Source organism: Antechinus flavipes, chromosome 2 (genome assembly GCF_016432865.1).
Source record: "Antechinus flavipes isolate AdamAnt ecotype Samford, QLD, Australia chromosome 2, AdamAnt_v2, whole genome shotgun sequence".
Taxonomy (NCBI): Eukaryota; Metazoa; Chordata; class Mammalia; order Dasyuromorphia; family Dasyuridae; genus Antechinus; species Antechinus flavipes.
The window spans coordinates 485,542,991-485,568,156 of NC_067399.1; the positions used below are offsets into that span (position 1 = coordinate 485,542,991).

Consider the following 25,166-nt stretch of genomic DNA (forward strand, 5'->3'; position numbering starts at 1 on the left):
CAGTGTGACCACAGGCAACTACTTAAGCTTCTCAGTATCTTCATCTATAAAATAAGGATGCTAAGAAGTAGAATCATAGGTTTAGAGCTGGAAGTGGCCTTAGAAGCCATCTAGTCCAAATGCTTTATTTTACAGATAAAAAAACAGGTAAGAAAAAAGAAGAGAAGCATTTACCCAGGGTCACACATACCTGTACTATCTCCTTCCTAAGTTGTTATGAGGTTTAAATAAGATAATGTATATAAAGGGCTTCACCAACTCTTCAGAAGTGCTTTATTTTTAAATTATTATTTTATTCTAAAATTATTAAATCATATTCAATTATTAATTAATAGAATAAAACTTCAATAGAATATAAGGTCCTTTAAGTCAGCACCTGGTTTTGTTTGTTTATATCACTAGATCTGGTACAAATTAAGTGCCTAATGAATGCTTGCTGAATGAATGTGGATTCAGTCAATCCATAGATTTACTTCATATCTAAGAGAGAGAAAGCTCAATGGACAGAGTGCTGGAACTAGAACCAAGAAGGGCTAAGTTTGAGTCTGGTCTCAGATACTAATTATCTGTAATGATTAAGCATGCCATTTAAATTCTACTTGCCTCAAATTTCTCATCTGAGAAATGGGGGTAATAATAGCACTTACTTCACAGGATTGTTGTGAAGATAAAATGTTAATATTTATAACACAAGCTACATAAAGGCAAGTTATACAAGGAGATACATCATTAAATTGCCTTCAAAATCAACCTTGTTGAGGACTTCCAGAGGTGGAGCCAAGATGGTGGAGAGGATACATGTTTCTCTCTGATCTTCTCCTACAATCCTCAGACTAATTACCAAATCCAGTCTCTGAATTAGCTCTGGACCAGCAGATCCCACAAATATTGGGAGTGCAACAAATTGCCAGCAGAAGATAATTTCCAGGATAATCAGATCTATTTCAATCAGAAACTGAAAGGAGGCAGCCAGCACAAGCTGCTGAAATGCCAGTGCAGACAGCACAGAGCCTCAGGGCTGTGTGGACTCCACAAGGCTAAGAATTTACAGGAATCTACCACAGTGCTGGCCACTCTGCCTGGCTAAAAGCCAGTAGATCAGCAGAGACATTAGAAAACATCCAACACAAACACAAAAGGTAAATGGTGAACCCCAAATGCCAGAATCTCACAGGACCTAGCCATGCCCACCCAGCACCAGGAGTGAGTCAGCACTGACGCAAAACAGCTTGCCACGCATATAAAGGAAGCTTGGAAAACCTCCGCTGCCCTAACATTAAACCTTAACTTAAAAAAAAAAAAAAAGAGTAAAAAAGTAAAGTGGACTCTGACGATAGACTGCTTCTATGGTGAAAGAAAAGAACAGATTTCAAACCCTAAGGAGACTAAAGGCAGATTGTCTTCAGATGAAAGCCCAAAAGATAATATAATTTGGTCCCCATCATACAAGGCTCTCCTAGAAGAAATTAAAAAGGATCTTAAAAGAGAACAGAAAAATGGGGTGAGGAAATGAAAACTTTGCAAGAAGATTTGGAAAAGGTATATAACTCACTAAAAGATAGATTTGATAAAATGGGGAAAAGAAAACAACTCCCAGAAAAACAGAATTTGTGAAATGGAAAAAAAATTCCATAGAACAAAACAACTCATTAAAAAATTCAACTGGACAAATACAAAAAAAAGTTAAAAAGTAAATGAAGAAAATAATTCACTAAAATTCAGAACTGAACAAATGGAAATGAATGACTCGATGAGACAACAAGAATCAGTCAAGCAAAATGTAAAAATGAAAAAATGTAAAAAATGTAAAATAGCTAATTGGGAAAATAACCAACCTGGAAAATAGATCTAAGGAGAGACAATCTAAGGATTATTGGACTCTCTGAGATCCATGATTGAAAAAAAGAGCCTAGACACTATTTTTCAGGAAATCACCAAAGATGATATCATAGAATTAGAAGGTAAAATGACTATTGAAAGAATTCACTAAACACCTCCTGAAAGAGACCCCAAAATTAAAACTCCAAGGAATATCATGGCTAAATTTCAGATCTATCAGACCAAGATAAAAATATTACAAGCAGCCAGAAAGAAACAATTCAAATACCAAGGAACCACAATGAGGATTACTCAGGACCTAGTAGCTTCCACTTCAAAGGATCAAAGGCCTGGAATCTGATATTCTAAAAGGCAGAAGGAACTTGGAATGTAGCCAAAGTTAAATTACCCTACTAAACTGAGCATTTTCTTTTATGGAGAAGATGGATATTCAATAAAATTGGTGAATTCCATTTATTTTTTATGAAAAGACCAGAGCTAAACAAAAAAATGTGACCTCCAAATATAGAACTCAAGAGAAGCATAAAAAAGTAAAAAGAAAAAAAAAAACTCTTGAAAACTATTTCTGTATATACATATACATAGATATACATAGAGATATACAGGATATACATAGAGAATATATGTACAATTTGATTTTACTGTTATAAAAAAGAAATGAGAGGTGGCAAGAGGATGTAACACAAAAAAATTGGGAAAGTGGAAATAAAATGAGGAAAATTATATTTCAGGAAGAGGCAAAGAAAACCTATTATAATTGAGGGAAAGAAGGAAGGGTGTTGAATAATTTGTGAATCTTACTCTCATTAGATTGGTTCAAAAAAAAGAATATTAGATATATTTGGTTTTACCAAGAAACTAATCTCACCTTATAGAAAAATGGGAGGGAAAAGGCAAAAAGAGAAGGGATAGGCTAAATAGAAAGGAAAATAGAAATAGTAGAGAAAAAATATAAGAAAAGGGGAGAGTCCCTAAAGGGGGAAGACTGTTTGAGGCAAGTAATGCTTATAAGTAAAATAGTGGGGAAGAGGGAAAGAGGAAAAGGGAAGAGAAAAGTATAATTTGGAGTTAATAAGATAGCAGGAAATACAGCATTAGTAGTTTTAACTATAAATGTGAATGGGGTGAACTTTCCCATAAAATGTAAGCAAATAGCAGGCTGGATTAAAAGCCAGAACTCTACAATATGTTGTTTACAAGAAACACATTTAAAGCAGAGTGATACATACAGATTTAAGGTAAAAGACTGGAGCAGAATCTATTATGATTCAGGTGAAGTAAAAAAAGCAAGGGTAGCCATCCTGATCTCAGTTCAAGCAAAAGCAAAAATTGATCTAATTAAAAGAGATAAGAAAAGAAACTATAGCTTGCTAAAGGGTACCATAGATAATGATGCAATATCAATATTAAACATATCTGCACCAAATAGTATAGCATCTAAATTCCTAAGGGAGAAGTTAAGAGAGTTGCAAGAAGAAATTGATAGCAAAACTATAATAGTGGGAGATCTCAACCTTGCTCTATCAGAACTAGATAAATCAATTCACAAAATAAATGAGAAAGAAGTTAAAGAGGTAAATAGAATGCTAGTAAAGATAGATACGATACCTCTTTGAAAAAAATTGAATGGAGACAGAAAGGAGTACACTTTCTTCTCGGCAGTTCATGGAACCTATACAAAAATTGACCATATATTAGGACATAAAGACCTCAAAATCAAATGCAGAAAGGCAGAATTAGTAAATGTATTTTTTTTCAGATCATGATACAATAAAAACTACATTCAATAAAAGGCCAGGAGAAAATAGACCAAAAAGTAATTGGAATCTAAATAATCTCATCATAAAGAATGAATGGGTGAAACAGCAAATCATAGACACAATCAACAATTTCATCAAAGAGAATGACAATAATGAGACAACATACCAAAATTTGTGGGATGTAGCCAAAATGGAAATAAGGGGAAATTTTATATCTCTAGAGGCTTACTTGCATAAAATAGAGAAAGAGAAGATCAATGAATTGGGCTTGCAATTTAAAAATTTAGAAAAAACAACCCCCCCCCCCAATCAAATACCAAACTTGAAATTCTAAAACTAAAAGGAGAGATCAATAAAATTGAAAGCAAAAAAACTATTGAATTAATAAATAAAACTAAGAGTTGGTTTTATGAAAAAACCAACAAAATAAATAAACCTTTAGTTATTTTGATTAGAAAAAGGAAAGTGGAAAATCAAATTGTTAGTCTCAGAAATGAAAAAAGAGAATTATCTACTAATGAAGAGGAAATTAGAGCAATTATTAGGAACTACTTTGCCCAACTTTATGGCAATAAATTTGACAACTTAAATGAAATGGAGAAATATCTACAAAAATATAGATTGCCAAATTAACAGAGGAGGACATAAATTACTTAAATAGTCCCATTTTAGAAAAAGAACTAGAACAAACTATTAATCAATATCCTAAAAAAAATCTCCAGGACTACATGGATTTACATGTGAATTCTATCAAACATTTAAAGAACAATTAACTCTAATACTATATAAACTTTTTGAAAAAAATAGGAAATGAAGGACTCCTACCAAATTCCTTTTATGACACAGACATGGTACTGATACCTAAACTAGGTGGACTAAAACAGAGAAAGAAAATTATAAAACAATCTCCTGAATAAATATTGATGCAAAAATCTTAAATAAAATATTAGAAAAGAGATTACAGAAAATCATCTTCAGGATAATACACACCAAGATCAAGTAGGATTTATACCAGGACTAGTTCAATATTAGGAAAACTATTAGCATAATTGACTATAGTAATGACTAAATTAACAAAAACCATATGATTATCTCAATAATTGCAGAAAAAGCATTTGATAAAATCCAACACCCATTCCTAATAAACTAATTCCAAATAAACACTAGAGAGTAGAGGAATAAATGGGCTTTCCTTAAAACATCAGTAGCATCTATTTAAAACCATCAGCAAGCATCATATGTAATGGGGATACATTGGAACCATTTCCAATATGATCAGGGGTGAAACAAGGTTGCCCACTGTTATCATTACTATTCAATATTGTATTAGAAATGCTAGCTTTGGAAATGAGAAGAAAAAGAGATGAAAGGAATTAGAGTAGATAATAAGGAAACCAAATTATCATTCGTTGCAGATAATATGATGGTATACTTAGAGAACCCTAGAGAATCAACTAAAAAACTATTAGAAATAATCCACAATTTTAGCAAAGTTGCAGGATACAAAATAAATCCACATAAATCATCAGCATTTTTATATATCACTAACAAAATCCAACAGCAAGAGATGTAAAGAGAAATTCCATTTCAAATAACTGTTGATAGTATAAATTATTTGAGAATCTAGCTGCCAAGGGAAAGTGAGGAACTATATGAGCACAACAACAAAACACTTTCCACACAAATAAAATCAGATCTAAGCAATTGGAAAAATAATGGAATATTTATTGCTCTATAAGAAACAGTGAGGAGGGTAATTTCAGAAAAGCCTAGAAAGACTTATTTTAACTGATGCTGAGTGAAGTGGCAAAGCCAGGAGAACAGCATTGTATACAGCAATAGCAAAACTCTGATAAGACTTAGATGTTTTCAGAAATTCATTGATCTAAGATAATTCCAATAGACTTGGGATGGAAAATCCCATCCACATCCAAAGAGAGAACTATGGAAACTGATTGTGGATTGAAGCATAGTATTTTAAATTTTGGAGGTTTTTTTGTTTTCTCTTTCTCTTGATTTTTTCCCTTTTGGTTTGATTTTTCTTACACAACATGAAAAATATGGAAATACACTTAAAAGTATTGTACATGTATAATCTATATTAGTTTGCTTGATATCTTGGAGAGAGAGGAGATGAAAGAGGGAGAAAATTTAGAATACAAAATCTTATTAAAATGAATTTTGAAAATTATCTTTATATGTATTTGGAAAAAGAAAATACTATTGAGGAAAAAAAGCAAAGTGAAACAAAAAATCAACTTCATTAAACTACATCTTCCTACTTCTGAACACACTAAAATGATCATTTTTAATGGTTTTTTTTAAATTAAAGCTTGTTATTTTCAAAACATATACATGTATGCAAGAATGTTTGTGGCAGCCCTCTTTGTGGCGGCCAGAAATTGGAAACTGAGTGGATGCTCATCAATTGGAGAATGGCTGAATAAATTGTGATATATGAATATTATGGAATATTATTGTTTTGTAAGAAATGACCAACAGGATGATTTCAGAGAGGCCTAGAGAGACTTACATGAACTGATGCTGAGTGAAATGAGCAGGACCAGGAGATCATTATATACTTCAACAACAATATTATATGATGATCAATTCTGATAGAAGTGGCCATCTTCAGCAATGAGATGAACCAAATCAGTTCCAATAGAACAGTAATGAATGGAACCAGCTACACCCAAGAAAAAACTGTGGGGATATGACTATGAACCACTGCAGAGAATTCCCAATCCCTCTATTTTTGTCCACCTGCATTTTTGATTTCCTTCACAGGTTAATTGTACACTATTTCAAAGTCCTATTCTTTTAGTACAGCAAAATAACTGTTTGGACATGTATACTTATATTGTATTTAATTTCTACTTTAACATATTTAACATGTATTGGTCAACCTGACATCTGGGGGAGAGGATAAAGAGAAGGAAGGGGAAAATTGGAACAAAAGGTTTGGCAATTGTCAATGCTGTAAAATTACCTATGCATATATCTTGTAAATAAAAAGCTATAATAAAAAAGATATACATACGTGGATAATTTTTCAACATTGACCCTTACAAAACCTTGTGTTCCAAATTTTTTCCCCTCTTCTTTCTACTCCCTTCCCAGATGGCAAATAATCCAATATATGTTAAACAAGTGCAATTCTTTTATGCATAGTTCTACAATTATCATGCTGCACAAGAAAAATGAGATAAAAAAGGAAAAAATGAAAAAGAAAACAAAATGCAAGCAAATAACAGCAAAAAGAGTGAAAATGTTATGTTGTGATCCACACTCAGTCCCTATAGTCCTCTCTCTGAATGTAGATAGATTTCTTCATCACAAGATTATTGGAACTGATCTGAATTATCTCATTATTAGAAAGAGCCATGTCTATCAGAATTGATCATCATATAATCTTGTCATTGCCATGTATGAAGATCTCCTGGTTCTGCTCACTTCACTTAGTTCATCTAAATCTCTTCAGACTTCTCTAAAATCATCCCACTGACTGTTTTTTACAGAACAATAATATCCCATAACACCCATAACATTCATATACCATAATTTATTCAGCCATTCTCCAATCGATGGGCATTCACTCAGTTTCCAGTTTTTTGCCACTACAAAATGGGCTGCCACAAACATTTTTACACATGTGGGTCCCTTTCCCAAAGGTTTTTTTTTTTTTTTTTAAGAGATTTATGTCATGTTGGCTCAGTATTTGCTTAGTGTTTGTTATAAATGCTACATTCATAGTGACAATGATTTTTAAATGATTATTGACTTTCATTTAGTGCAGGGAACATGTATGATTTGTCTATCACTCATGGTCTCTGTCAAAGTTCATTGTAATCAATCAATGGGCACTTATTCACCTACTATGTATCAGAAGGCCTCTTTAGCTAGACTGCATAGTGTGAGTTTGGAAAGATTGGGAACAGTTTGGGAAGGACTTAGAAAAATTAAAGAGTAATTTATATTTTATCCTAGAGGAGCAATAACAGTACAGATTTTTTATGTTCTGTACCCTCGGTGCCTGGGAAAATGCCATCTAGAAAAACGGGAAACTAAAAACAAACAACCAGGCCGAAAGCAGAGTTTAGGAAGGTGCTAATTTCCAGCAGCTGGGCAAAAAGTAGATTTCACCAGATGGTGAGATTTGACAGAATGCAATTCCGCACCGGTGCAGCGGGAGGAGCCAGACCAGAGCAGGAGCAGGTCCTTCTGCTGGAGACACTCGCTCACTTCGGGGTGAGGGGGAGGAGCCCAATCCTAAAATGGCACAGCAGCGAGCGTTCTCCCTAGCCAATGGGAAATCAGGTTAGTTTGGGGGTACGGTCCTGGGGCCCAATGAGAGAGTTGGGTGTAGGCGAGGGGCAGCCGGGCTCGGAGGAGGGGGTGAGGGACGGTTGGGACCGAGGCTGTCTTGGTAGGGTTGCGGGGCGCCGCGGGGCTGAGGCCGGGGTCGGGATGCGGACGGTGCAGCGGCAGTGACTGGAGCTGCCGCCAGACATGAACTCGCTGGAGCAAGCGGAAGGTAGGGACGCCGGCACGCTCGTGTGTGCCCACCTCCGCCCAGTCGGAAGCTGCTCTCCTTCGCGAACCGAGGAAATCGGAGTGGGGGGAGGTGGGAAGCTGAGACCCCACCCCCAAGGTGTCCAGGAAGCTCAGGTCCGAGGAGCCGCAACCGGGGTTGGGTGAGGCAGGACTCACGACCTGCGAGGAAGCCTCCCAGTGCTCCCAGGAGCCCCTAGGACAGCCCCGGCCCAGCCCCTCGGTTCCGGAGAAGGGGTTAGGACTGACTGGCTGTCAGGCTGTCTTGATTGGTGTCTTGGGTTGTCTGTATATTAATTTCCTCAAGTTGAGAGCAATAAACAACTCTTAGTTTTGCTTCGCAATGGTTTCGGATACTAATTGTGGTAAGAAAGAACTTCAGTCTCTTCTTTTTGAATTTAGTCACCAACCTTAAGTAAATTCAGATCTTAGACTCTTGTTTTAGATTGTATTCTCTTTACAGCGTCTTTTTAAGTGTAAAAGAACAACTGTCTTAGGTAGTTGTACGTAATTTCAGGTGTGTGTGTGTAGATGCAAAGATAGATCTCTATATTTTTTTGAGGCGGTGGGAGGATAAGTGATTTGCCTGGGGTTACACAGTAGTCCCCTATTCCAGGGTCACAGCTCTATCCACAGCACCACTTACTGTCCTAGCTTTTATATTTTATTAATAGAAGAATATATAGGGATGGGGGAGGAGTCTATAGGGAAAGCTTTGTGTGGAAATTCCATCCCCAGATGCAGATCTACAACTCTGATTAATTTATAGTCTGGAAAGTTGTCTGGGTCATTGAGAGATTAACTTGCTTAACACCACTAGAATGTGTCTGAGGCAGGACTTGACTCCAGATCTTAATTGGTTCCAAAGCCAGTCCTCCATCCATACCCTCTTGAGTTGAAGGAATAGCTCTTTGTAAATAATTCAAGGTCTAAATTCACTTTATAGGAGGGCTTTGAGTCTGTCATTTTAAAAAATCGTATAGCTATTAATGCTATGAAGTTTAATTTGAAAACCCCCTTCCAACTTGCTTAAGATTATGTGACTTTCCTTGAAGGGGAAATGTCTTTCAAATCAATTATAAACAACTGTTGAGTCTGTTTATATGTTTGTAAAACCAAATTGTGTCATAAAGGTAAAGTTAAAACCCCATATGTTATTCGATAAAATGTTTAATTTTGAAACATGTTTAGTTTCCAGTACTCCATGAGTTAAAAAGAAATGAAAGTTTAGTAGTTTTTTTTCTTTTCAGTCTGTAATAGAGAGAACTCAACTCTATATAACAATATTAGTATATATATAACATATATACAGCTTTTCAGTAAGTCAGATGCCTCAGTTTTCTCATCATGTTAAATGAAAATAAGAAATACTTCTAATTAATGCTTAGCTTTAAGATAATGAACAACATGTAACTTGACTGAATGTAAACATCTTGTAATAATTATACTTTAACTTAATAGATAAAACCAATATCAATAATACCAATAATATTCTTAAATGTTTTTGCCTTAGATCTCAAGGCTTTTGAGAGAAGACTTACTGAATATATTTCTTGTTTACAACCTGCTACAGGACGTTGGAGAAGTAAGTTAATTGATTGTTTTCTAAGAGAAGAGGATTAATTTACTTTGTTACAAATTTTATGTAGAAAATACATATTTTGCAAGATACTATTTTGACTTTTCTGTTAAAATCAGCTATTCAGGTTGTTGGCATCTTTGTTTACATTTATATGTTTTACGTTTTACATTTATAATGTTTTAAAATTGATTTAAAATAATTGTAATAAAAATGTCCCAAACTTATGGTATTTTAGGCTACACACAGTTTCCTAAATTATTAGTAATAATAAAAGTTTTAATTAGAAGAAACATTGTAGAGACCATGAAGTGGAAAGTAAATGATCTTTAAAATACATAGTACTATAATTATGACAGTTTAGTTTGTTTTTGAGGCAGTTGAGGTTAAGTGACTTGCCCAGAGTCATATAATTAGTAAGTGTTAAGTGTCTGAGGCCGAATTTGAACTTGGATTCTCCAGGCTCCAAGGCCAGTGCTTTATCCACTATGTCATCTAGCTGCCCATTATTGCATTTTAAAAGATAAAATACAAATTTTCTGTCATTTTCATTAGGATGTGCTGTAATCTAGGCATGGTACAAAATTTAGTTCAAAATACACAGTTTTCTGTAGAAACATAAAGTTTTTTTTTTTTTTAAATGTGATAACAGACAAATGACAACATTAAGTCTATTCTATACATGTTTTGAATAATTAATAGCCACAGTTTCTTAGATTGTTAATGCTTTCTAATCCTTCAACATCCTTATTAACTTCATTTCTCATAGTAATTAAGCATTTTTCTCCTCTCCCTAATGTGAACTAACTTCTTCCTTCATGAAGAATCATTCAACATGAGCTTTTTTAGCTCTCTTCTATTTTTCACAGATTGTAGTATCATCACCCCCAAGCTTTATTATAGTCACAAGAGAAGAGGTTATCACTACTGTTCAAAAGGCCTTTGAACCTATACCATCCCATTTCTTTGAGACTTTGCTCCAACAATTAACACTTTTCATGCATCTTCATTCTCTACTTTGATACTAGCCTATAGATAGTTTAAATCATTATAATCTTTAAAAAAAATGTCCAGTTATAATATTATCCCTCTCTAATTTATTGCTAAAGTTTTAAAAAAATTTTCTGCATATACCTCCATGACTTCATTATTTAATTTATTCTCATTCCCTTTAATCAGTCAATAAGTATTTATTAAACACTATTATCTGCAAGGCATTGAGGTTACATGTATAAAGAGTGAAATAGTCCCAACTCTTAATGAACTTATGTTCTAATATAATATTACCTTTTAACCCCTTGCAATCAACCTTCTTTCCCAGATGTGGTACTGAAACAGTTCTCTCAAAGGTTACCAGTAATGAAATTTAACTAACATATCCAGTGACCCTCCCATTCTCATGATCTTTTAACCTCGGGAGTTTCTGACATCAAACATCTCCACCCCATTGGATACTTTCTGGTTACTTTCAAGACACTTGTCTCTCTTGTTTCTCCTACCTTTTTAATCTCTCCTCCAGTCTCTTCTTTTCTCCTTCTTCCCCTCTCCCCCCCAAGCTGGTCATTAACATAAAAGACCAACAATTTTCAGTGGCTTCATTCTACTTTGCCTGGCATTCAAGAATTTCTACGATCTTATGCCATTTTGTCTTAATATCTATGAGGTACTAAACAGAACAAAATTCTGTCCTGAACATGCCCTATATTCTATCCCATCTATAACTTTATTTATGCTATTTCCTGTTTCTAGAATGTCTTCCCTGCTTTTCATCACCTGTTGAATTACCACCTTTTAAAACCTGAACCCAAAGCCAACTATAGTACTTTACTTTGAGATGGTTCTTGTTTATCAAAAACTGTTAATAATTTTCCTTATAGCCTTACCCAACTACTAGATTGTAAGCTCCAAGAGGGCATGAATTCCATGAGGATTCTTAACTAAACTTGCATCCTTAATATCTGTCACAGGAGATGCTTAATGTTTTGAACATAGTAGGGACATAATGAATATTTGTTAAATGAATTAATGAATAGCTCCTGCATTACACCTCAGAAGTCAGTAACATCCAGATACCAAATAATATACCTATAATTGCATATGAACACATGATTTTCCCCACACTATTAAATATATCTGTGGAATTAGAGCATTTTTAATGGATTTATAGTTCTGTCATTTCTCAGTCTTTCTCCTTTTTAAAATGTTTGCTTTCAAATCAGTTTTGTTGAATATTTGGAGAACTTGATCATAACTACTTTTTTAAATTAATAGCTTTTTATTTTTCAAAATACATGCAAAGATAGTTTTCAACATTCATCTTTACAAAACCTTGTGTTCCAAATTTTTTCTTTCTGCTGCCCTCCCCTAGACAGCAAGCAATAAACATGAGCAATTCTTCTTAACATATTTCTATATTCTTCATTTTGTGCAAGAAACATCAGATCTAAAAAGGAAACAAAAACACAAGGAAAAAAAAAAAACAAGCAAACAAATAGTAGAAAAAAAAAAAAAAGAAAAGGTGAAAATATTATGCTTTAATCCACATTTATTCAGTCTCCTTAGTTCTCTCTGGATGCTAAAGAGATGGCTCTTCCCATCACAAGTCTATAATTGCCCTGAATCACCCCTTTTGAGAAGAGCCAAATACATCACACTTAATCAACATATAATTTTGTTGCTATGTACAATATTTTCTTGGTTCTATTCACTTAGCACTGGTTCATGTATCTGACTACTCCTTTAAAAAAAAAAAAAAAACTGCTAGGGGCAGTTAGGTGATACAGTGAATAGAGCACCAGCCCTCAAGTCAGGAGGAATTGAGTTCAAATTTATTCTCAGACACTTAACATTTCCTAACTGTGTGACCTTGGGCAAGTCACTTAACCCCAAATGCCTCAACAAAAACAAAAAAAAAAAACAAAAAAAACAAACTGGGTGACCAAGATTTTAGTGTATATTTTATGAGACATTGTTAGAATAGCTCTATATATGTACTGACTAATACTATATTGTAAAAAAAAAAAAAAGAAAGAAAGAAAGAAAAGAAAATGGGAGGAAAAGGAAAGATTATTTTATTTTTGAATATTTTGGTTAATTGGTTAATAAGTTTAACCTGAAAATTCATTTTGTTTTAACTATTAAAAAAAAATCTTTTAAAATTTAATTCAGTATGTTTTCTTAAGTATAGCAAAATAAACATAATTTTTAATTTTTGAAAATTCAAAATTATACATTGTTTACAATTAGTTATAAATATCACTTATATTAAAGTGTTACTGAAATGAGATATGTATAAAAACATGTTGAAAAGTTAGAAAGAACTATATAATGTATATTATAGATTTAGAAAAATTTTTTATATCCTCTGGAATTGATTTCAAATGATCACATCTCTAAAATAGATAAGTTAATTTTAAATTTGTCCCCCAAATGTAATATAGCACCAAAAAACTATATAATTATGAGTTTTGTCTCATATTCTGATAATATAAGCTTGAGTTCATTTTTTTTAAAGTCTGAATGTGCCTTTTAAAATAGAATAGTTATATATTCTCTCTTTAATATGTGTTTTCCTTAATTTAAAAAAAATGTGAAATTTTTATTATGGTAGAATTGTTATTTTCATTTTTTAGGATTTCCAGAATAGGCATACGTAACTCTGAGAATCTTGCTTTCACAGAAGTATTTTTTTTTCCTACCTATAATTTATGTTCTATATATCCACTAAGTTACTTGAAGAAAATGCTGATCTTTAGTTGACTTTTTTTTTTTTTTTTAACCAATTCATCTGTATTAAGAAGGAAAAATCTTTTAAAAGTAGTTCTTGAGGAACTCTCAGGTTGGATAGTTTTGTTTTATTTCTGGATTCAATATATGTTTTCATATCATAGTTACATGATTTTTTTTTTTCTTATTTTTAAGCTTTTCTTAAGTCCAGTAAACCCAAGCCAGAATGGTACCTCACTTGAATATTAGAAGTTCACAGTGGGAGATTGAGTTTTTCAAGGCTTTATGATATCACAAGTTAGAATTTAGGTTACTTTTTCCTGTATGCTCTTTCCTAATGTACTCAGTACTATTTACTACCACTCTCATTTTAATAGGCATTGCTTTAACTGGTATTTCATAAGTGTATTTGTTTACTAATTTAGTTTTTGTCTTTCATCAGTGATTCTTATAGTGGTGTCTGTCTGTACAGCTACTGGTGCCTGGAATTGGTTGATAGATCCAGAGACACAAAAGGTAGAATTAATTTGGATTTTTTAAAGAAAAATTCATAACACTAATGAAAATTACTCTTTTTATTCATTTACCAAAAGCAAACTATTTGGTAGCAATTTTTACAAAGACAAGCAAATTATGGTATTTTTATCTATGCTTTTGCATGGTATAAAACTTTTTGCTCAGAACTTAGAACCTGCAAGTTATTTATTGTTCATTATAGCAGCTTCCTCTTGAATTTTTATTTTCACAATTTAAAAAATCTCTTTTTTCCCTCTCAAAAAGGCCCATCTATGGAAGTTGTATCTAACCTTTTTTTAATAGCTTTTAATTTACAAGATAAATGCATGGATAATTTTTCAGCATTGACAGTTGCAAAACCTTTTGTTCCAACTTTTCCCTTTCTTCCCCCCACTCCCTCGCCCAGGTGGCAAGTTGACCAATACATGTTAAATATGTTAAAATCTAAGTCAAATACAATATATGTTGTATCTAACTTTTTAAGCAATATAAAAGGAAAATTTAGTGATAGTCATAATTTTTCATAATTGAAATCCTAGAACTTTATATAATCTAAGAATTTACTTAATATGTAGCGTTACTGATTATGCCATTTGGGATAGAGACATTAAAAAAAAGAGAAGCTGCTAGACAATTAGAACTGGGTCTTTATATTAACAGAAACCCTTGGTATGTCTAGCAATAATATCACTTTCTACCATTCTTTAATATGAACCATCTTCTCCAGTAAGGCTAATCCCTCAAAATCTCATTAACATATTAGATACACAGTGGGAAGAGTGCTGGGTATGGAATCAAAGAATCTGGGTTCAGAAATCCCAGCTCTGTTATTTGAAGCCTGTATAACCTGGTCAAGGTACTTAATATTTTAGGGACTCAGTTCTTCATCTCTGAAATGAGAAAATTGGATTAAAATCCCTTCAAGTTTAAAATTTATGATTCTGTGCCTTTACATTGAAATGGCTTTTCTAATCAACTAAACACAATCTGTTTTTTGGTTCCCACACAGAATCTACCTCTTTACTGAATCCAGTTCATATTATTGGTTTCCCTCTTCTCTGAATTACTACATCACAGTTATGTGACATGATTTAGCACTTACTTATCTATAGTATTATATTGCTTGCCCAATTTGTTTCTTGTTAGTTTAATCTTACTATATAAATTTTAAGCTGTTGTAAGGTAGGCTCCATATTTTGCCCTTTTATTTAACACTAGATAAATATGAGTGTTTTTTAAATACTAATTAAGTGGGTTTAGTGATTACACTGATTTTGGTGTCATAGTGAATGATAGGGATAAGATGGTGACACATTTTGAATGCTTCACTAAATCTTTAGACAACATAGCAATAAGGGAAACTAGGATTATTTTAACAAACTTTGTTAGCTTAGAAGATAAAACGATTAAAAGGAATATATAGGTAAGAGTATAGTTTAAACAATAACAAAATAATTTTGAAAATAATTAAAGCTTTTTTGATATAGGTATCCTTCTTTACATCTTTATGGAATCATCCATTTTTCACAATCAGCTGTATCACTCTAATAGGATTATTCTTTGCTGGAATACACAAGAGAGTGGTAGCACCATCAATGTATCCTTTAAACGTGGCTGAGTTTTATTCTGGAATCATTATTAAAATACTTCTGCCTGACATTGTTTTTTAATTTTCTCTAAATAATGCTATTTTCCTTTGACTACATATATGCAGTATAGCAGCCCGATGTCGAACTGTGTTAGCAGAATATAATATGTCTTGTGATGATGTAAGTACTTTTTTTACTTGAATGTCATATATGAAATAATTTTTTTTCATGCAAAACATATTTCCATATTAGCCATTTTGGGGGGAGAGGGAGAAGCCAGAAAAACAAAGTTTAAAAAAAAAATGCTTCAGTTTTAAGAAGTTAACTTAAGAGTTTATTAGTTCTCTCTCTCGGGGTACATAATGTGTTTCATCATGAGTCCTTTGGATTTGACATATAAACAAAATTATCATCTCAAATTCAGGTTCAAAGGAATTTTTAAATGTAATTGATAGCAACTTCATCTTGGGATTCATGTTTGGGATGGTATAATCGTAATTCAGCAGCTGTTTATTTTATAGCTTAGCATTAATTTTATTTCTATGTAATGGGAAAGGGAAAAAAAGGCAAATTCTAGGAGTACAAGTATGTTTATTTTGTTTGTTTTAAAATATTGCCTCTGTGATAATTTATTGTGAACTGAATCACTCTGCAAAATGCCTATATATCTTCAGATATTCGAAACTCCTATTTCTGGTGTGGTAGAAATTTAGGTTAAATGTATAGCTTGTGTTCTGAAAAATTTCTTATATATATATAAAATATTACTCACTATTTACAACAATTATTTATTTCATTTAATGGATCATTGCTTTTCAGTTAGTCATCAAAAAGAAAAGCCATTCTTAAAAAAAAAAAACAAACCCTTGTGATTGAAAGGAAAATTTATTTCTAGGTCATGAATAACTAAAGATATTAGAATTTTTTTTAACATGTATAAAATTACTTTCTTCTTTTTTTCCCCAGACAGGAAAGCTTATTTTGAAACCTAGGCCTCATGTTCAATGACGATCTCTATACATTATCATGGGACCTGAAACAGCCTTTCTTCAAATAAGTGATGCAGTGAAAAGCCATACAGGATTCCTTTTACAGTTATTTATATGAAAGTCTTAGCAACAACTGACAAGAAGTGTGCAATATTAATCCAGACCGTCTTGATGATTTCTCATGTTATCAGTGCTTTTGGTACCTTTTGATTACCTATATTTCAGTATTAGTGTCACTTTAGTACTTCATTTTCTGCAAGAGTAATTGCAGATGAAGTATGTGTCTTGGTTACTAAGTTAAAGCTTAGAGACAGAACCTCATTCAGTTTTTATAATGTATTTTTGCAAACTACTGTAAATAGCAAATCAATGCCAATGTTAAGCAAAGAGAAAACATGTTGTATGGACCTTTGTTCTCCTGCACCAGTATTTAAGGAACACCTACTTGCCATTCCCACAGCTTTTTTATTAATAGTTACTACATATGGCTGTATCATTTGTTCTCCCAAATTATTCTTTAAATGGTATTGTAGGAAAGTAGATTAAAAAGCCCATCAAATTGAACTTAGGTTGAAGAAAAACTCATCTCCATTATGTTGTAAGAAATTACAGATATTTTGAGATACATTTTTTTTGTTAAAACTGTATACAGAATTTCAGCCACTATTGTGGTTTTACTTACAGGTTCAACATTTTCATTTATTGTTCAGTATACTTTATAAATATGTTTTTAAAGTACTCGTAAGAACACTTCACAGGTTTCTGAATATGAAAATTCAGTTACAAATTATGTAGTGTTTGGGAAATCAGTAGTTGTATTGTTTTAGATAATTGGATTTTATGCTGTGGTAGTCATAACATTACACTAGTATTGCAGATGTGTAATTTATGATCATATTTCCCCATCTGAAAAGGTAATATGTTAACAGTGCCACAAAATAGTCTACAATTCTCACTACTTAGAGAGTAAGTGTTAATGACATACCATGTATGCAGAATAGCCACATGTACTATAATAGCCCATAAAATTAAACTACTGGGATTGTTATAAATATTTTAACATTCTGGAGGTGCCTTTTTATTTGTAATTATGAGAAGGTTTTGAAAAGATTTAAATTCTTTCATAAGCATCCTTTTAATTTCAATTAACAAAATACCTGAAATTACAGCAACAATTTAATTTTTTAAAAAATGCTTTAATAAGGCTGCCATTCAGTTTGAAATTAATCTCCCAGCTTTCATGTGTATAAAATGTTATTCTTTGATTGAACTACAGCAATAAAACCCTCAGCTCCTAAGAAGTCTGAGAGGATGTTGTCTATTCTCATGTTTCTATATTGTTTTATTTTCTGTAAATATTGTAGGTAAATATGTGCATAAAAATTAAAATACTTTATATATATGTAAATGAATATTCTGTTGGGTTTTCCTTGTATTACAGATCTATGAATAGACTTTGAAATATGAAAACAATTTGTCAGAGCATTTATTAGTTACATATTTTACTTGAACTCTGTGGCTAATAAACCAAGTTATTCTCATTTTTAATCTTAAATTTGCTCTTAATAAGGAAAATTGGAATTTATTATTCTCCCTTTTTTGTATAGATTATTTTAAAAATGTATAGGGTTAGATGGGAACATTTAGATTATTTAATTTAAAACCATCAATTTACATATGAGGGAACTGAGTCCCAAATACTTTTAAGTAATGAACCCAAATTCACATAGTTGGGATTCTAATTATAATCTCAGGACCCCTATTCATTACTCTTTGACCTATACCCACTCAAAGAACCAGCATTTAATAAGTGCTTACTGTGCTGTGCTAAATTCTCAGAATAAAAAAACAAAAATAAAATAATCTCTGTCCTTAAGGAGCTTACATTCTAATGAGAGAGGAAATGTGTATGTGTGCTTTCAGCCCACATCTTCCTGGTTCCAAGGGAGAAGGGACTTCAGTGATGCCACAACCAGGGCAAAGGGACAAATACAGGAGATGAAGTATATGGAATGGGAAGTTGCTTAGAGTGGCTGAATGGATAAGTATGTGGAGAAGAATAAAGTATACAAAAATTGAAAAGGGAGGAAGGGCCTAGCTTGTGAGAGATTTAAGTGCCAGTTAAGTTTGACACTAGAGGTAATTGGAAGTCAATGGAATTTGTTGAGTAGAGGGTGACATCAAACCTGTGGTTTGGAAAATCATTTTGGTAGATGTGTAGAATGGATTGAAATGGTTACAGTAGGAACCAAATAAAAGTCTTTAACATTAATCCAGGTGATGAGAGCCTCAACTTTTGGGGGTGGGAAAGTCAGAGATTTGGCAGTTTATTGGATACATGGGGGAAAAGGGTAGAATTGACATAAAGGTTGCTAAGCTCGGTTTCTGGAAGAATGTTGATATCCCTCAAATTAGTTGGAAGATTCAGAGGAAGGATATTTTGAGGGAAAGATAACTAGTTCAATTTTGGGTATGTTGAATTAAGATGTCTAGGTTGAAATTTTCAATAGGCAGTTGATAATGTGGGACTGGAATTTAGAAGTGAGATGGATATTTACATCTGAGAATCTGCGTAGAGAGTATGACTGAATGAATCAGAGCTGATAAAGTTACCAAATTAGATAAAAGGTCAGAGCCAGGGAATGCACTCATTAATAGGCATGACATGTCTGATTGAACAAAGGCTGAGAAAAAGGAGCCAGACAGGAAAAGAACAAGAAGAAATTAATATTAGGAAAACTCATGAGAAGACCAGTCAGTGTCACATGCTACTGAGGGCATCAAGGAGAGCATTTAGGAGTTTACTGAAAACCATGTTGTCAAATGCCTCCAATGAAGACAAACATGGCATCAAAGTCAGCTACCACACTGATGTAAATTCTTCAACTTGAAAAGACTACAAGCTGACACTAAAGTGAGGGAGTATCGATGCATGATATTTTGTTGCAGATGATAATATGCTCAATGCAGCTTCTGAAGCTGAGATGCAACAAAATATTGATTAATTCTCTGCAGCTTGTGCTAATGGTGCCCTAATAATATCAATAAAATATAGGTATTCTATCAACCAGCACCACACCAGATGTGGAATTATCAGTTTCAGCAAATGATGAAGTTTTGAATACTGTGGATTTCTATCAACCAGCACCACACCAGATGTGGAATTATCAGTTTCAGCAAATGATGAAGTTTTGAATACTGTGGATAAGTTCACTTAACTTGGCAGTATGCTTTCCAGCAATGTCCACATTGATAATGATTTTGACACCTGCTTTACCAGAGCTAGTTCAGTGTTTGGGAGGCTCTGAAAGAAAGTGTGGGAGAGGAGAGGGATTAGACTGATACCAAATTGAAGGTCTACAAAGCCATGTGCAGAGTTCATTGTGTGCATGTGAAACCTGGACAGTATACCAGCACCAATGCCGGAAACTGAATCGCTTCTATTTGAATTATCATAAAAAGATTCTGAAGATCACCTGGCAGGATAAAATAACAAACACTGAGGACCTTTCTTGAACTAAATTGCCAAGCATTCCAACTCTACTGCAGAGAGCCCAACTCTATTGGGCTGGCCATATTGAATGCTAAATGTTTGCTTGCCAAAAAGACTTTTTTATGGAGAACTCGTGGGGCAAATACAAGGCAGAAAAAAGCCATACATGGACATTCTTCAGGTCTCTCTTAAAAAGTTTAGAATTGATTGCATGACTTGAGAGATATTGGCACAGGTCTGTCCAGTATGGTGAGCCCTCATCAGAGAAAGCACTGTGCTCTACGAGCAAAGCAGATGAAAAGAAATGCAATATACACAAAGTTGGAGAATCCACCTCAAATATTCATATGGACTACTTGTGTCTGAGTTATTTATTCACAGTGAATGGAAGGACAAGAATTTGAATCCAGGTCTTTTGAATTTTCTACTACTTCTTGAGAATACAAGAAAAACAAGATTATATAAGAATGTATAATCATGCAAAACTAATTTCCTCAATTATTTTTTAAAAAAAGACAAAAAAGAAAATATACTTCAATCTGTATTCTGAGACAATCAACTCTTGTTCTTGAATGAGATAGCATGAGTCCTTTAGAACTGTAGTTGGTGATTGTATTGATCATAGCTACTAAGTCTTACGTTGATTATTGTCATAAAATTGTTACAAAATTAATTGTTCATTTCATTTTGCATTACCTTATAAAAGTCTTCTCAATCTTTTCTAAAACCATCCTAATTTCTTTTTAGGACAAAATTATGCCATTGTTATTTGTATGCCATAACTTGTTCAGCCATTCCCCAATTAATAAATTTCCCCTCAGTTCCCAATTCTTTGCTACCACAAAAAGAACTATCCCCTCTTTTCATTTGTTACCCTTTTCCCTTCAGGATTTTGTTTATTACTTTTTCACTCCTGTTTTAATCTGATTCCCTTTCTTTTTTTCTTTTCAGTCAAATAGATCTTCCCTTCAGCCAGTTCTGATCATTAGTTTTATTTCATTTTTTAGACCCTTTCCAAAAAGGATTTTTCTCACTCTCTTCATTAGCCATCTTCTCTTTTTATTTACTTTAGACCCTTATTCTCTAATTCATGATATCTCAAATCATCTGATCTGTTTAATCTGTATTCTTCATACAATAAATGTTTCCAAGCTGTCTTTAGACTCGGATTTTAAGGAACTTTCTGCTACTGCCTTGAGGGGTTACCTCTTAATCCCCCTTTTTCATTATGCTACATTCTGGAACTATGCCATTATTGATGACATCAGGGAGGATATTGTCCCATGGTGGACATGTAACTCCCTTTCCCCTACACTGATCTATCGACATTTTTATCATCTACTGACTTCTTATTGACCTTTCCTTCCCCCACCCCCATTTGCCTAGAATTCATGTGTGCATGTTCTCCCACTTGTCCAGGTATTAATTGGCTCCAGGGTTTCCAGCTCCCTCCATCCCAGTGATGAGGTTTGTATCCCCTGAATTCCCAGTGGGGATGAGGTTAGTGGCAATAAGAGAGTTGTTAAAATCCCCTTTTGGTTGGCTGCAGGTTCAAATTGAAAAAAATCACTAATCTCGAATTATTAATTGGCAAAAATGAAAGTTTATTGTTGGATAGAAATCAGTTTGCTAAAAGACCGACTTCTATAGTGGCAAAGTCCTATTACGGAAATGGAGTCTGGTACTAGGAAGAGAATGTCTTCTCAGTGAGCAGAGTCCTCACAACCTGCTTGCTTTTCTGCAAGGAGTGAGCCCAGAAACTGCCCTTTAAAAGGAGTCTTGAGGCTTCAAGACTCAAGTTCCAGGCTTAAATGCTTATCAGTGTCCAGCCCAGATCTCCTGTTGGAATTAACAATACTTCAAAGGGGTCCTTTTTAACCAGGATTTCTAATTGAATCAAAGGCTCTGGCATCCTGGAAAGATAACTTATCTGGGGGGATATGCCTTCCCCAAGTGGGGATGAGACTCAAAAAGGGATCACAGATCAAAAGGATCTTTTCAGACTGATAATCTTAAAGGGATCACAGCTTCAGTAAAAACAACAGTTTCCTTCCCACTTCACCAGGACAAGGAGACTTTTCTGGTACCAAATTCTTCATCATCCACTGTGAAGTCCTCATCTCCTTTTCCCTCCCACAACCAAAATAAGGCAACCTTCCTTTCTCTTCTATTTTTCATCCTTTCTCCCTCATTCTCACTCATTTACCTGTAGGTGTTACTCTTTCTGGGTCTAGCCTTCTTCTCCTATTATTAGTTTTTGTTTTGACCTAATTCCATCACTTATTATTCTTTTCTTTCTATTCCGTTCCCCTTTCCTTTGTGTACCTTCCAATATTGTCATGTAGTCCTACAAAAGAAATTTTTAGGCACAGAGTTGTCAGGATCTGTTTATAATTCTTCCTGTCTGCCTCTTTACTGTTACCTCTACCAGACTAACAGCTTCATCCCTGTCTCCTTTTATATGTTTAGAAAGGAGGTTTTTTCCTGTTTAATAGGATTTTATTTTTTCCAATTTCATGTAAAAATAGTTTTCACCATTCACTTTTCTAAGATTCTGAGTTCCACATTTTTTTTTTCCTTTCCCTCTTTCCTTCCTCCTTCCCCCAGACAGAAAGCAATGTGATATAGGCTTTATGTGGACAAAAATTTTAAACATTTCCATATTAATCACATTGTAAAAGAAAAATCAGAACAAAAGGGGAAAAACATCAGAAAGAAAAATAAAAAAAAATGCAAGTATCATGCTTCCATCCACATTCAGTTTCTATAATCTTTCTTTGGATATAGATAACATTTTCCATCCCAAGTCTATTGGAGTTATCTTGGATTTATCTTGCATTACTAAGAGCTGTCTGCTATAGTTGATCATCACACAATCTTGCTGTTACTGTTCTCCTGATTCTGCTCATTTCACTCAGCATCAATTCATGTAATTCTTAGAAATTTCTTACTGGCTTTCTGTTGCCATTGTTGCTGTTATTCATGCCTGCTGCATTTATTTAATTCAGACATCCTGTCTTTCTATTGTTTAAAGTATCTGAGAAGCAAACAATCTCTTCAGTTTTGGCTTTCTTTTTCTTTTTTCCTTTTTTAAAAATTATAGCTTTTTATTGACAAAACATATGTATGGGTAATTTTTCAACATTGACCCTTGCAAACACTTATATTCCCAACTTTTCCTTCCTTCCCTCTACCCCCTTCCCTAGATGGCAGGCAATCTCATACATGTTAACGTGTTAAAGAATATCTTAAATACAATATATGTGTACATATTTATACAGTTCTCTTGTTGCATAAGAAAAATTGGATTTATAATGGTAAAAATAACTGGGAAGAAAAACAAAAATGCAAGCAAACAACAACAGAAAGAGTATAAATGCTATGTTGTGGTTCACACTCATTTCCCAATGTTCTTTCCCTGGGTGTAGCTGGTTCTGGTTATCACTGCTCAATTGAAATTGAATTGGATCCTCTGATTGCTGAAGATAGTCACTTCCATCGGATTGATCCTCATACTGTACTGTTATTGAAGTGTATAATGATCTCCTGGTTCTGCTCATTTCACTTAGTTTCAGTTCATGTAAGTCTCTCCAAGCCTCTCTGTATTCATCCTGTTGGTCATTTCTTACAGAAAAATAATATTCATATACTATAATTTACTCAGCCATTCTCCAATTGATGGGCATCCATTCAATTTCCAGTTTCTAGCCACTACGAAAAAGGCTGCCATAAGTATTTTTGCACATACAAGTCCCTTTCCTTTCTTTAAGATCTCTTTGGGATATAAGTCTAGTAGTAACACTGCTGGATCAAAGGGTATGTACAGTTTGATAACTTTTTGAGCATAGTTCCAAATTGCTCTCCAGGATGGTTAGATCTGTTCACAACTACACCAACAATGCATCAGTGTCCAGTTTTCCCATATCCCCTCCAACATTTGTCATTATCTTTTCCTGTCATCTTATTTGGCTTTCTTTTAAAAAATATTTCAGAATCTATTATTGAATATTCACCTTTTTTGTACTATATGGTTAAGGTCAGCTTCGAAGGATAGGTTGACTAGGCTGCAATATTCTTATGTTATATGAATGTGTTATCCTTGAGACTTGAAAGTTTTGCTCTTAATGGCTTGAAGACCTTATTCTTTCTGGACTGAATTGTTAACTTTAACCACTTTATGCCTTGGAGTTTTCACCCTTGATTTTATTTGTTTATTTTCCTTTTCCTGGAGATGATCTATAAATTCTTTTTATTGGAATTTTATTTTTTATATTCAGAAATTTCAAACATTTCTTTTCTATTATTTTCTTCATTATTAAGCTTTATGATGCTGATGTGTTCTTTTGGAAGAGCTATAATCCTTAGCTTGTCTCTGAATATCCTGTCTTTGAGATTTCTACCCTCCTCCTCCCTTCCCCCCTCCCCACCCTCTTTCCCCCATCTCACAAAAGTGAACATTATTTTTAAAGTTCTTGGTTTTTGCTTCTCTTCTTCCAATTTCTTTTTCATTTCTTTGTAATTGTATTACAAATCTATTGTTCTCACTTCTGTTTCTTTAGTGAAATTTGCCATTATGGAGTTTAGTTTTTCTATTCTACTCTCATAATTCTCATTTCTTTTTTAAATTACTCTGAAACTATGTTGGAGATCTGTGTTCTCAAACTCCACATAGTTTTCTCTTATCAAGTTTTGGATCATGTTCTTTCATTTTGTAGTATGCATTTACAGATGCATGAATTAATTTACTAGATCCCTGGGGGTATATTTCCTTCTCTTTTTCCTGTTATCATCAGTTTACATTGAAGATCTTTGGGATTTCTTCTTCCTAGAACTTTTGGTACTTTCAGTTTTCCCCTTAGCCTAATTATTTTCCTTATTACTCACTTATTAACCCTCTCCCCACTGTGGTTTTCTTGGGGGCTATATGTCAAATTGTCTCAGCCTCCATTTACACTAGGCAATTCGTAGTTCACGATTCTAATTCTTTGTACCATCTGACTTTTGAGACGTTAGAACTAGCCCCAGCTGTATGCTATGCTTAATGACATACTTCTCATTATATACTATATCCTATCCTCGTGATTTGTCCCACTCTCTGTCTTACTTCTCTAGCATGAAACTTGA

The 25,166-nt window shown here is 33.6% G+C and overlaps 1 protein-coding gene across 1 annotated transcript; it reads left to right on the top strand.

Moving 5' to 3' along the window:
* The first annotated feature begins 8,015 nt into the window (after positions 1–8,015).
* CNEP1R1 (CTD nuclear envelope phosphatase 1 regulatory subunit 1) lies at positions 8,016–17,961 on the top strand. Its single transcript, XM_051979812.1, has 6 exons — positions 8,016–8,133; positions 9,664–9,735; positions 13,898–13,971; positions 15,459–15,568; positions 15,686–15,740; positions 16,527–17,961. The coding sequence occupies exons 1-6, from the start codon at positions 8,109–8,111 to the stop codon at positions 16,566–16,568; spliced, it is 378 nt and encodes a 125-aa protein (XP_051835772.1). The 5' UTR covers positions 8,016–8,108; the 3' UTR covers positions 16,569–17,961.
* Positions 17,962–25,166: the final 7,205 nt, after the last annotated feature.

Coding starts and splice junctions, on each gene's coding strand:
- CNEP1R1 (XM_051979812.1), top strand. CDS start 8,109: ATGAACTCGCTGGAGCAAGCGGAAG. Junction 8,134..9,663: donor CTCGCTGGAGCAAGCGGAAG/GTAGGGACGCCG, acceptor TTTTTGCCTTAG/ATCTCAAGGCTTTTGAGAGA. Junction 13,972..15,458: donor TAGATCCAGAGACACAAAAG/GTAGAATTAATT, acceptor TTTTTGATATAG/GTATCCTTCTTTACATCTTT.